Below are 10,727 nucleotides of genomic sequence, written 5' to 3'. Positions count from 1 at the left end.
TTACAAGACATCGGAAAATTAAAGATAACTAACATGAAAACGGGGTAAAAATTTGATCAGCGTTAAATTGAAAATTTTTAATGCAGATTTTCAGAGAATGCAATCACAAGTCTTTAGAGGTATGCCACTTTGGAATCGGATTAAATTTGGTAAAGTTATGGACTCTCAAAGTCCAATTTTAAGTCACTCTTTTTCAAGACATCGGAAAATTAGAAATAACTAACATGAAAACGGGGCAAAAATTTGATCAGCGATAAATTGAAAATTTTGAATGCAGATTTTTAGAGAATTGAATCACAAGTTTTTAGAGGTATGCCACTTTGGAATCGGCTTAGGTTTGGTAAAGTTATGGACTGCCGAAGTCCAATTTTAAGTCACTCTTTAACAAGACATCGGAAAATTAGAAATAACCAACATGAAAATGGGTCAAAAATTTGATCAACCGTAAATTGAAAATTTTGAATGCAGATGTTTAGGGAATCCAATCACAATTTGAAATCGGTTAAAATTTGGTAAATTCGAAATGTCGATTTGTAATAACTGTAAGGGTATATAAACTTCGGCTTGCCGAAGTTTGCTTTCTTTCTTGCTCAATCTAAACATTGTTGCTGAAAAATTTAATATTAACGGTCAAACTGTTTTGAGGATGCCACTATGATTTTTACAATCGACCAGTATTGCCACCACACTTATTTGTTATCGAAGTTCTCTACTGGCTACCCATCTTTATGGTATATTTAGCATACACTCATACGTTCACACTTCACGCAGTAAACAGAGATTTTATCGTGAGGAAAAGTAGTGAATAAATGGTTAAAAGCGCATAAAACCAGCCAATAAAAGTGTTTGGATGAACCAACAACAAGTGCGCTCTTAGCAATTGTAAGTATACTCCGAAAAAGTAAGGGAATTTCAGTTTTCTTGCAGCCAGCAAGTACACACACGCACGACGTAGACAAAATACTTATCCCCTACCCCTCTTTCAATTCTCCGAACCTTTTCCCACAGACCACAGGCGACCCAAATTACGACGAACGTTTTCTAATTACGCATTCCAAGCATGGACGATGCGAACATACAGGAGAAGGACCGGTTCGCCAGCCGCGAGAATCACTGCGAGATCGAGCGTCGTCGTCGTAACAAGATGACGGCCTACATCACGGAACTCTCGGACATGGTGCCCACATGCAGCGCCCTGGCTCGAAAACCGGACAAGCTGACAATCCTCCGCATGGCGGTGGCTCACATGAAGGCTCTGCGTGGCACCGGAAACACCAGCAGCGATGGCACCTACAAACCCTCCTTCCTGACTGATCAGGAGCTAAAGCACCTCATCCTTGAGGCGGCCGACGGGTTCTTATTCGTGGTGTCCTGTGATTCAGGAAGGGTCATCTATGTTTCCGATTCCGTGACCCCCGTGCTGAACTACACCCAGAGCGATTGGTACGGCACCAGTCTGTACGAGCACATTCATCCAGACGATCGCGAGAAGATCCGCGAGCAGCTATCCACGCAGGAGTCGCAGAATGCAGGACGCATCCTGGACCTCAAGTCGGGCACTGTCAAAAAGGAGGGCCACCAGTCTAGCATGCGGTTGAGCATGGGAGCCCGTCGTGGGTTCATCTGTCGCATGCGCGTGGGCAATGTGAACCCAGAGTCCATGGTCTCCGGACATTTGAATCGCCTTAAGCAGAGAAATTCACTGGGCCCATCTAGGGATGGCACCAACTACGCCGTAGTCCACTGCACGGGCTACATCAAGAACTGGCCGCCCACCGACATGTTCCCCAACATGCACATGGAGCGCGATGTGGACGACATGAGCTCACACTGCTGCCTGGTGGCCATCGGTCGGCTGCAAGTCACCTCTACGGCGGCCAACGACATGAGTGGCTCAAATAATCAGAGTGAGTTTATCACACGCCACGCCATGGACGGCAAGTTCACATTTGTGGATCAGCGAGTCTTGAACATTTTGGGCTACACGCCCACTGAGCTGCTAGGCAAGATCTGCTATGATTTCTTTCATCCCGAGGACCAGAGCCACATGAAAGAAAGCTTCGATCAGGTTCTCAAGCAGAAAGGGCAAATGTTCTCGCTTTTGTATAGAGCCAGGGCCAAGAATTCGGAGTATGTCTGGCTGCGAACGCAGGCATATGCCTTTCTGAATCCCTACACCGACGAAGTTGAGTACATTGTGTGTACCAATAGCTCAGGGAAGACCATGCATGGTGCACCTTTGGATGCAGCAGCTGCCCATACGCCCGAACAAGTGCAGCAACAGCAGCAGCAGCAGGAACAGCATGTATATGTACAGGCTGCGCCGGGAGTGGAGTATGCCCGCAGGGAACTGACCCCAGTGGGCAGTGCCACCAACGATGGAATGTACCAGACGCACATGCTCGCCATGCAGGCCCCTACGCCCCAACAGCAGCAGCAGCAACAACAACGGCCTGGATCGGCGCAAACCACACCAGTGGGCTACACCTATGACACCACACATTCGCCGTACAGCGCTGGAGGACCCTCGCCGCTGGCCAAAATTCCCAAGTCGGGAGCCTCGCCCACACCGGTGGCACCCAACTCCTGGGCAGCCCTGCGTCCACAGCAGCAACAACAGCAGCAGCCCGTAACCGAAGGCTATCAGTACCAGCAGACGAGTCCGGCCAGGTCGCCGAGTGGTCCAACCTACACTCAACTGAGTGCCGGAAACGGCAATCGCCAGCAACCGCAGCCGGGAACATATCAGGCGGCTCCTCCACCACCGCCACCTAATGCGCCCGGAATGTGGGATTGGCAGCAAGGCGGAGGACACCCACATCCGCCGCACCCAACGGCACATCCGCACCATCCACACGCCCATCCCGGAGGACCAGGCGGAGCAGGACAGCCGCAGGGTCAGGAGTTCTCGGATATGCTGCAGATGCTCGACCACAGTGCGCCGACAACGTTCGAGGACCTGAACATCAACATGTTCAGTACGCCGTTTGAGTAATCCCTTGTCCCTCTCGATTCCCATTTACCGCCCCCTCTTATTCTGTGTCTCTCTTAACCACTTCTCAAGTGCAATCCATCTTAACATTGTTGAAATAATTCAGCCAAACGCATGCAAATTGTAATCTCGTAAATAGCATTTTAAGTACATAGCGGTAGTCACGTACACGACTTTGATATCTTAATTTTTGTGTGCTACGTCTTCTTCACCTCCATTTCCATTTCCATTCGCCTGCCCTGCCTCCACTTAACCAGCTCATTGGCCGTGCAAAAGTATTTACAATAAAACCTTTTGTTATTTACGAAAGGGAATATATACATCGCTATATAGCCTATGAATTCTAAACTTTCTCATCGATTCTATAGATTTTAAGATCATTTGTGACACGCTTTATGGAGAGTGTTCTCTTGTATTTGTCATCAAGCATTTCAAAGTTCATGCAACTTATACATATATAAATATACAATTCGTAGTCTAATATAAAAGAAATTGATATATGTAAGCAACACAAGTGCACCACTTTTACCGCGCGAACAACCAATAGCATTGACACCGTTTCCCATTAATTTTTGCTCATTTTCCGCCAATGCTATCAAAAGTATATGAGTAATATACATATGCATACTATACATACACACAAATTTGCTTCATGTGCAGCTTTTCTTTCTGTTTTTATTGCAATTCATGCAGCAACAAGGAAAACTTTTAAGCTCAATACAGTGGTGCTCAAAATTAATTCGCACACACAAAATAAAACCATTTGATTACGAAGAGTTCAAACATTAAATTAGTTAATTAAGCTTACCTAAAAAAACCAATTTAAACAAAATATTTAACCGCTAAGCCCCAATTTTTGTAATCACGCGACAACAACGATGATATTGCTTAGAAATTTGGATATTGAAAAAGAGTATTTCGGTTTTTAATGAGAATAAACTTAATGTACTACAACTAAGGAAGTTTAATGATCTGCGATGTCTATGTTTCGGTTGATTTCACTTCTACTGCCCCATTGCAATGCCTGAATCTGGGCCTCTTTGCTGGACTGTCGATGGTGCCCCCATCTGGGGAGGTCCTGCGTTTGCCTTGTACCTCTCTTTCCTGCTTCTCATCATCGCTGGGGTCATTTGGCTCCGCCTTGGCTTGATCGACCCGTTTTTTAGGCACATTTAGCCAGGCCATCATCGTTTTGTTCATCGCCGGCTTTTCTGGTTTGGCAGCCAATTCGATGGGCTTGTTGCACTCCTCGCTCTTGTTCCGCGAATTGTTCACCAGCTTGGCCACACGGTACCACTTGAGCTCAGTAGCAGGACGCAAAGTGGCTAAGGCTTCCGCGTCGCTCACTCGCTTAAAATCCAGCCAGTTCTAGGATACAATTCACACGTTTTAAAGGGAAAGAGATAAAGTAATAATGTAGTCCAGGACTTCAGTTTGTCGACTCACATTCATCTGCTCATCAGTTTCGAGGATCGCGGGCATGCGATAGTGCATCCAGGACATGATTTTACTAGATTGGAAGGTGATAATACTGTAGCTGTACATCTTGTCGCCGCTTTCGTCCTCCCACACGTCGAAGAGTCCGGCCATGCGCAGCAAGTTCACGTCCTGGGGCTTTTCGTAGATCTTCGCGTCGCCCTTCTGGGGTACGAACACTAGGTAAGCTTCTCGCTCGGACGGCTTTTTCGTAGGACCGGTCGTCTGCCACTCGTAGAATCCCTCGCAGATGACCACACAGCGCTGTCCGCGCTTGAAGGGACCACGATAAAGCTTGGAGTCCATCAGGTGCTCCAGCCGGCAGTTGTTGGTGGTCAGGCCATGTCGCCGGTAGTCGCCCTTGTGCCAAAAGGGGATCATGCCCCACATCATAGGCATAACCACTCGGGAGCACTTCTGATCCTCGGCATCCGAGAAATGAGCTGCGGACACGATAACCGGCGTTATATCGGTGGGTGCAATATTATAGGAGGGCTGGTAGCGTCTTCCGAGATTGAATTCCGGCCGCCACTCGGGTGTCTCCATGACTGCTCCTTCCCCATCCTTTAGTTTGTCCTTGCCTTGGGAGTCAGGCTCCTTTTTGATAGTTTTCTTTGGATATTTACAGGCACAAATCACCTGATCGGGATCTAGGGTTCTAAACGGCGGTTAACTGGGATTCAACTGGAGTGATTTTTATACCTACAGGCAAGTGCGCCCGCACATTGGTCTATACAATTTTAAACAAATGAATAATTAATTGCCAAACTGAAAGTGTAAACAAATATTTTTGGAGGGTTGAATAAAAGGAAATCTGGGCGCCCTGCAGAAAAATACCAAAAGTTTTTCGACCCTTTCCATCTCTGGTCACTCCTAACTCCAGAATTGCAAAAGAAACACAACGCTTCTCATTTTTCTCCAAGTAATAAAACAAGCAAGGAAAAATGGGCGAACGCTATAACATCCATAGTCAGCTAGAGCATCTGCAGAGCAAATACATCGGTACGGGACACGCGGATACCACAAAGTTCGAGTGGCTGACTAACCAACACCGCGACTCCTTGGCCAGCTACATGGGACACTATGATATTCTTAACTACTTTGCCATAGCGGAGAACGAGTCGAAGGCGCGGGTGCGTTTCAACCTGATGGAGCGGATGCTGCAGCCATGTGGACCACCACCAGAAAAATTAGAGGACTAAGCATTAGAAAATAAAACAAAAATAATAAACAAATTTAGAGAACGAAAAGGCATTTTTCAGGGGTTGTTAGTATACATATATACCAAGTGCGGTATTTATTGACATTCTGTATTTTCTGCCCTAGTCTCGCATGGTCGCACCGCAGGTCAGGAAAAGCTTTTCACTCGATAATATAATTTATTTTCGTTTCAATTGTTAATTTTCGAGTGCTAGTGTCTAAAGGTAGCCGTAAAATAGACAAACGCACCAAAGCAAAGTACGTTTCCGTGTTTTCCCCTGAAACCCAAATTACCAACCACTAAAACCTTCAAGAAAACGCTCTGTACAACAAAACTGTAAAACTGCAATACAGCAGCAGCCACAACAACAATAACACGTCGGGAGCATCTTGTGCGAAAAATTGCGGCGAACAAAAGAGATCGCAATTGGCAATTGCGTAGAACAAATTTGTGTCTGCACATGCACACACACCAGTGCAAGTGCCTGTGTATTTGCCGAGCTGAATATTTTCCCGAAACACAAGAGCAATATCTGAAAACGCATAAACTTATAAATAGTGACAAACTAAATAGACCTACTGTTATTTCACAGCTGCCCAATCAGCCTGTCTGGCTCAAGTTCTTGCAAAAGCTCTTTTCTATCCGACCATGCCTATTTTTGTGGCCTTCACTGTGGCCTGGTAATCGGCGTTGCCAGACCTGCGCGAGAAAAAGCGTAATTCACCCAACAGTGCTCATGGCATGATTAACAAAAAGTCTGCATATTTCCCCGTGTGTGTGGCTGCAAATGTTTATAAACAATAATTGTAATAATAATAAGCCATACTAATCAGCAATTGCGAGCTGACCGCAGCGAATACGGTAACACTTGTGCATATCTGCGCTTTGCTTTTCGGGAGCACAGGGCTTGTGAAGAGGGGTGAGGCAGCGGGGTACAAAAAGCCCACGACATCGTCGAGTTGAAAATTTTCGCGAATCCGAAAAAGTTAAAAATAAATGTTTACTGTGCAGCGGCATCGCGGCCGCGGGGAAAATCGCAATTAACACCCCCTTCGTCCCGCTGATGGCCCAGTGTTAAATGTAATTTTTCGATGGCTCGCGCTCGATTGTATTGAATAATTCGTTGCCTCATTGTGTGGGGGAGGAAGAGGAGCCCCTCATTTTCGTGTGCCTCTTTCCACCGCCTTTCGCAAAGCAAACGGAACGGCGAAAAGAAAGAACCGTAATCGTGGGCAATAGAAGAGAGCGAAGAGGCGAAGCGGAAAAACAAAAGAGGAGAGTGTCATGTCCTCATTGTTTGCCTTGGAATCTGTGATTAAACCTCTAGCTCCTCCAGAACCAAATCCCGAAAATCGCTATTAAACGCCCCGTCTGTATCTTTAAGTTTCCCCAAAGCTAAATCCAAATCCTGGAACCCTTTCTGATTAATCGCCTTGCCTGCTTTCTTCCAGCTCCCAAAATCTAAATTCAAATCCTCCGAATCCGAAGCCCGCAAGGAATCTTCATAGAACCAGCACGTAGTTCGAAGTTTGAAGCAGACCAATCTTCAGCGGGAGACGCTCTCCTGAACGCTTGGAAGTGGAAGCGAAACTTAGTGCCGCTGCCGAATAATGAGTCGACATGAAGGTGAGTCATTGGAGCAGCCAGCAATAGAACAGTCAGAATAACCAGGATAACCCCTTCTCCAAACCAGGTGTCAGCTGCGATTCATGTCTCAAGAGCAACTTCAACGGACGGCGCTACAAGTGCTTGATCTGCTATGACTACGACCTCTGCGCCGACTGCTACGAGGATGGCGTCACCTCCACGCGCCACTTGGTTGAGCATCCCATGCAGTGCATCCTTACCCGTTCCGACATCGAGCTGTACTTCGGCGGAGAGATGCTAACCTCAGACCAGCCGCAGAGCTTCACCTGTCCCTACTGCAAAAAGATGGGCTTCAGCGACGCTACCCTGCTGGAGCACGTCTCCGCCGAGCACACGGAGACCAGTCTGGAGGTGGTCTGCCCGGTCTGTGCCGGCCTGCCGGGCGGCGAGCCGAATCTAGTCACAGATGACTTTGCAGGTCACCTCACCTTGGAGCACCGTCAGGGACCGCGCGAGCTGATTTCCTTTCTGATATCCTTTTCAAAACCAACTTTAAACAATATTTGAGTACAATACCATAGCTCTGCACCGCAAGGAAATAGGTCTTAGGATATTGCGGAATAACTGCCATTGACTGTGAGATAGAAAAAACTATTTAATTTTTTTTTTTATACATACACACAAAGAAGCGTTTATTCTAATACCCATTTATCGAAAGCATTATTAAGTTATTTTAAATATCCGATTTAAATTCCGATTTTATTCTGATTTTCAGGGCAATTCGTGCTAAAAGCGAAATCTTTATTTTGAAACGATTTTTGATAATGCAAAGCATATAGAATTTGTATGAAATTAGTCATATTATTGCATCATGTGCGGTATAACGTAATTGTAGAAAAACTTTAAATTGATCAAAGCTAAATAGTTTCCCTTATTTTTGTTTCTCGACTCGAATAACGAGCAGGTAGAAGCGGATATATTCGTTTTTGTTTATTTAATTTAAATGGATCACAATTTCTCTAGAAGTTGTAAGCACTGAGATGTTTATTTCTTTGCTAACCTTTTATTTTGTTTATGCTAGGTTAACAGTAAACAGTGTAATTGATTTGTCTTTGACGAGAAATTTACAACGCTGGCCAATATATTACATTTAACCTCAGTCAATCATTTATATATAAGCGATACAGCCATAGTTATTTTAGCAGTATTTTTTACCTCGTTGTAAGCTAACATTTGAGAGTCAAATCCATTGGTTGCCTTAACCTGTAGACTGTACGACGAGCCCTCGGCCATCCGTCATGGCGGTGGAGTGCGTCGCATCCCAGGACGCACCCTCGGCGGACCACGGACGCGCCGCTCCAACATGCACTTCAGCTCGTCGAGCGGTCTTTCGTCCTTGTCGCCCTCGGGACGGGAATCGGTGGATCCCATCGCGGAACTGTTGTCGCAGCTTTCGGGCGTGCGGCGGGGTGGACCGCCCACATCCCAGCTGCAGCAGCTACAGATGCAGATGCAGTTGGATCGCCAGCAGGTGACGGTAAGGGAGAGGCCTCCACCCCATATCCATTATATTTATGTGTATAAGGAAACTGCGACTTTCGTTGTCTTGCCTTTGCGCTTGCATTATTTTAGGCATCGCGCCAAATCGATCGGCTGCCAAGGCGTGCGCATCCCATAGTCTCAACATCGAACTCGAATGCCGCCATGGCCGAGGTGATCGGCGGTGGAGCAGGCGGCAGTGGAGGCAGTGGCGCAGTTGGAAGCGGCAGTGGCGGCGGCAGCGGGGGCACCGCTCCGCCCAACCTGCGCACTACCGAGTGGCCGGTGACAGCCAGCTTCTCGACATCGGCCAGCAATCATTCGCAGACTCAGTCGAGTCTGGCCGCCAACAGCCTCAATGCCAGAGAAGTAGTTCATCCCACTGGCCAGCATACCCTAAGTCAAATGTCCACTAATCCCCCATGTCTTGTCCTGCAGGCGATCGGAACGAGCAGCAGCGGAGCCAACAATGCCCTGGGAATCAGTGTGGGTGTCGGAGGAACGGCCAATGGCAACGGGGGCGCAGGTGCATCCGGAGCTGGATCAGGAGGCAGTGGCCAGGCGGGTGGCCAGGGTGGTGCGGCCGCTGGCGAGTCCCTCTTGCTGGCCCAATTCATGCAGCCCACCCTCTCCGAGGCCGAGTGGGCGATCGTGGAGAGCATGCGAGCAGATCGGTGAGTGTTTAAATCGTTAAATCTATGTTTGTTTCAATGCGATTTGGTATGAGGAAGAAGCTATTGAGAACGAAATAGATATTTATGTTTGAGACATCATTTAAATCCATCAAGACCGAATTTATGGTGTATTTTAAATAATAGTTTTTTTCTCTTTTGAAAAATTTATATATATTTGTTTTTGGTACCTCACAAGCTAATCCAAAACCTTCCCTCTTCAGATCCATGTTCGTGCAGTCGCTGATGCTATCGATGCTCTGCACTGAGGCGCTCGACCTGAATGGCTCCGACGAGAGCCGGGCCAAGAGTGATAATGTAAATAAGGGGCAACAGCAGCAGCAGCAGGAGGAAGCCGAGGCCGATGCGCAGGCGGAGACACTGCTAAACAACAATGCCGACGTGGAGCAGCAGCAGCCACAGCCGGCGATGGTGCGACAGGTGAATCAAATGCAACAAACCTCGCCGGAGGACTTTGTGTGCGACGAGTATCGCTATAAAAACAAAAAGGCAAACACAACACAAACTACCGGCACAGCAGGCGGAGGGGGAGGAGGAGTGGGTGGAGTGAGCGGAGGATTGGGGGGAGCAGGAGCCACTGCAGCCCCGGGTGGGGGTGCTAGCGGAGCTGGCAGTAAGCCAACAGCTGACAGAGGCATCGAGAGACGCGGCGGTCGTCCACCGCCAGGGGAGATGGCCACGGGCTCGCAGCAGCCACAGCAGCAGCAGTCCACGGCTACTCCGGCGGCGTCCCAGCAGAAATACAAACAGAACGCTAATGCAGCGGCGGCGGCAAACACAAATCAAATTCCCGACACTAGGTAGTGCCTCTGATGATGATCACCACGAATTGCATCAACAACAACAGAAACAACAACCACACCCAATGTAGCTGCAGCAGCCACAACCAATCTATCACCACCACAAACACCGCAACAGCAGAGGAGTCAGCAACATAAGCAGAATTAGATGCTGAAGCCGAAACAACAGCAGATGGAACTACAACAAACACAGCCGTTAAAGTAACAATCGGAGTGGGGGATAACTGCTGCTCTTGAGGAATCCGATTCGTCTTAAGCAGTTGCTGACGCGACCGCCGCAGCAATTTCGTCAAAAGGAAAACTATATTATGTATCGTTTATTAAATATATTAAAATTTATATAATTATAAAAAGATGAGAAGATGTGCAGCAAGAAAAATTATTGTAATCATTGAATTAATTATAATTTAAAGAAACCACAACACTTGGTTGACTATGCT

At 47.2% G+C, this 10,727-nt stretch overlaps 4 protein-coding genes across 11 annotated transcripts; 3 read left to right on the top strand and 1 right to left on the bottom strand.

Annotated features, from left to right (window-relative positions):
• The first annotated feature begins 738 nt into the window (after window positions 1–738).
• LOC108046582 (aryl hydrocarbon receptor nuclear translocator homolog) lies at window positions 739–3,946 on the top strand. The gene is made up of 2 exons (XM_017126384.2): window positions 739–882; window positions 1,009–3,946. The coding sequence occupies exon 2, from the start codon at window positions 1,061–1,063 to the stop codon at window positions 2,993–2,995; it is 1,935 nt and encodes a 644-aa protein (XP_016981873.1). The 5' UTR covers window positions 739–882; window positions 1,009–1,060; the 3' UTR covers window positions 2,996–3,946.
• LOC108046587 (abasic site processing protein HMCES) lies at window positions 3,894–5,368 on the bottom strand. Of its 3 annotated transcripts, XM_017126394.1 has the most exons (4): window positions 5,306–5,368; window positions 5,175–5,236; window positions 4,439–5,126; window positions 3,894–4,360 (listed from the first exon to the last, which is right to left on the bottom strand). In XM_017126394.1, exons 2-4 carry the CDS (start codon window positions 5,192–5,194, stop codon window positions 3,974–3,976), a joined length of 1,095 nt encoding a protein of 364 aa, XP_016981883.1. In that variant the 5' UTR covers window positions 5,195–5,236; window positions 5,306–5,368; the 3' UTR covers window positions 3,894–3,973. The 3 variants fall into 3 exon arrangements, with proteins under 3 accessions (XP_016981883.1, XP_016981882.1, XP_016981885.1); XM_017126393.1 differs by lacking the exon at window positions 5,306–5,368 and having other exon boundaries at window positions 5,175–5,286; XM_017126396.2 differs by lacking the exon at window positions 5,306–5,368 and having other exon boundaries at window positions 4,439–5,118; window positions 5,175–5,255.
• LOC108046588 (splicing factor 3B subunit 5) lies at window positions 5,328–5,718 on the top strand. Its single transcript, XM_017126397.2, has one exon. The coding sequence runs from the start codon at window positions 5,413–5,415 to the stop codon at window positions 5,668–5,670; it is 258 nt and encodes an 85-aa protein (XP_016981886.1). The 5' UTR covers window positions 5,328–5,412; the 3' UTR covers window positions 5,671–5,718.
• A 68-nt stretch (window positions 5,719–5,786) lies between these two features.
• Window positions 5,787–10,711, top strand: LOC108046583 (E3 ubiquitin-protein ligase Kcmf1). 6 transcript variants are annotated; one of them, XM_017126385.2, is made up of 7 exons: window positions 5,787–5,926; window positions 7,121–7,295; window positions 7,363–7,787; window positions 8,533–8,793; window positions 8,889–9,164; window positions 9,234–9,469; window positions 9,691–10,711. In XM_017126385.2, exons 2-7 carry the CDS (start codon window positions 7,280–7,282, stop codon window positions 10,289–10,291), a joined length of 1,815 nt encoding a protein of 604 aa, XP_016981874.1. In that variant the 5' UTR covers window positions 5,787–5,926; window positions 7,121–7,279; the 3' UTR covers window positions 10,292–10,711. The 6 variants fall into 6 exon arrangements, with proteins under 6 accessions (XP_016981874.1, XP_016981879.1, XP_016981875.1 ...); XM_017126390.2 differs by having other exon boundaries at window positions 5,871–5,892; XM_017126386.2 differs by lacking the exon at window positions 5,787–5,926 and adding an exon at window positions 6,349–6,530.
• The last annotated feature ends 16 nt before the right edge of the window (window positions 10,712–10,727 follow it).

Source organism: Drosophila rhopaloa, unplaced genomic scaffold, assembly GCF_018152115.1.
Source record: "Drosophila rhopaloa isolate 14029-0021.01 unplaced genomic scaffold, ASM1815211v1 contig_167, whole genome shotgun sequence".
NCBI classification, from domain to species: domain Eukaryota; kingdom Metazoa; phylum Arthropoda; class Insecta; order Diptera; family Drosophilidae; genus Drosophila; species Drosophila rhopaloa.
Note: the sequence above shows the minus strand (reverse complement) of the source record. Positions and strands in the feature narration are given on the sequence as shown.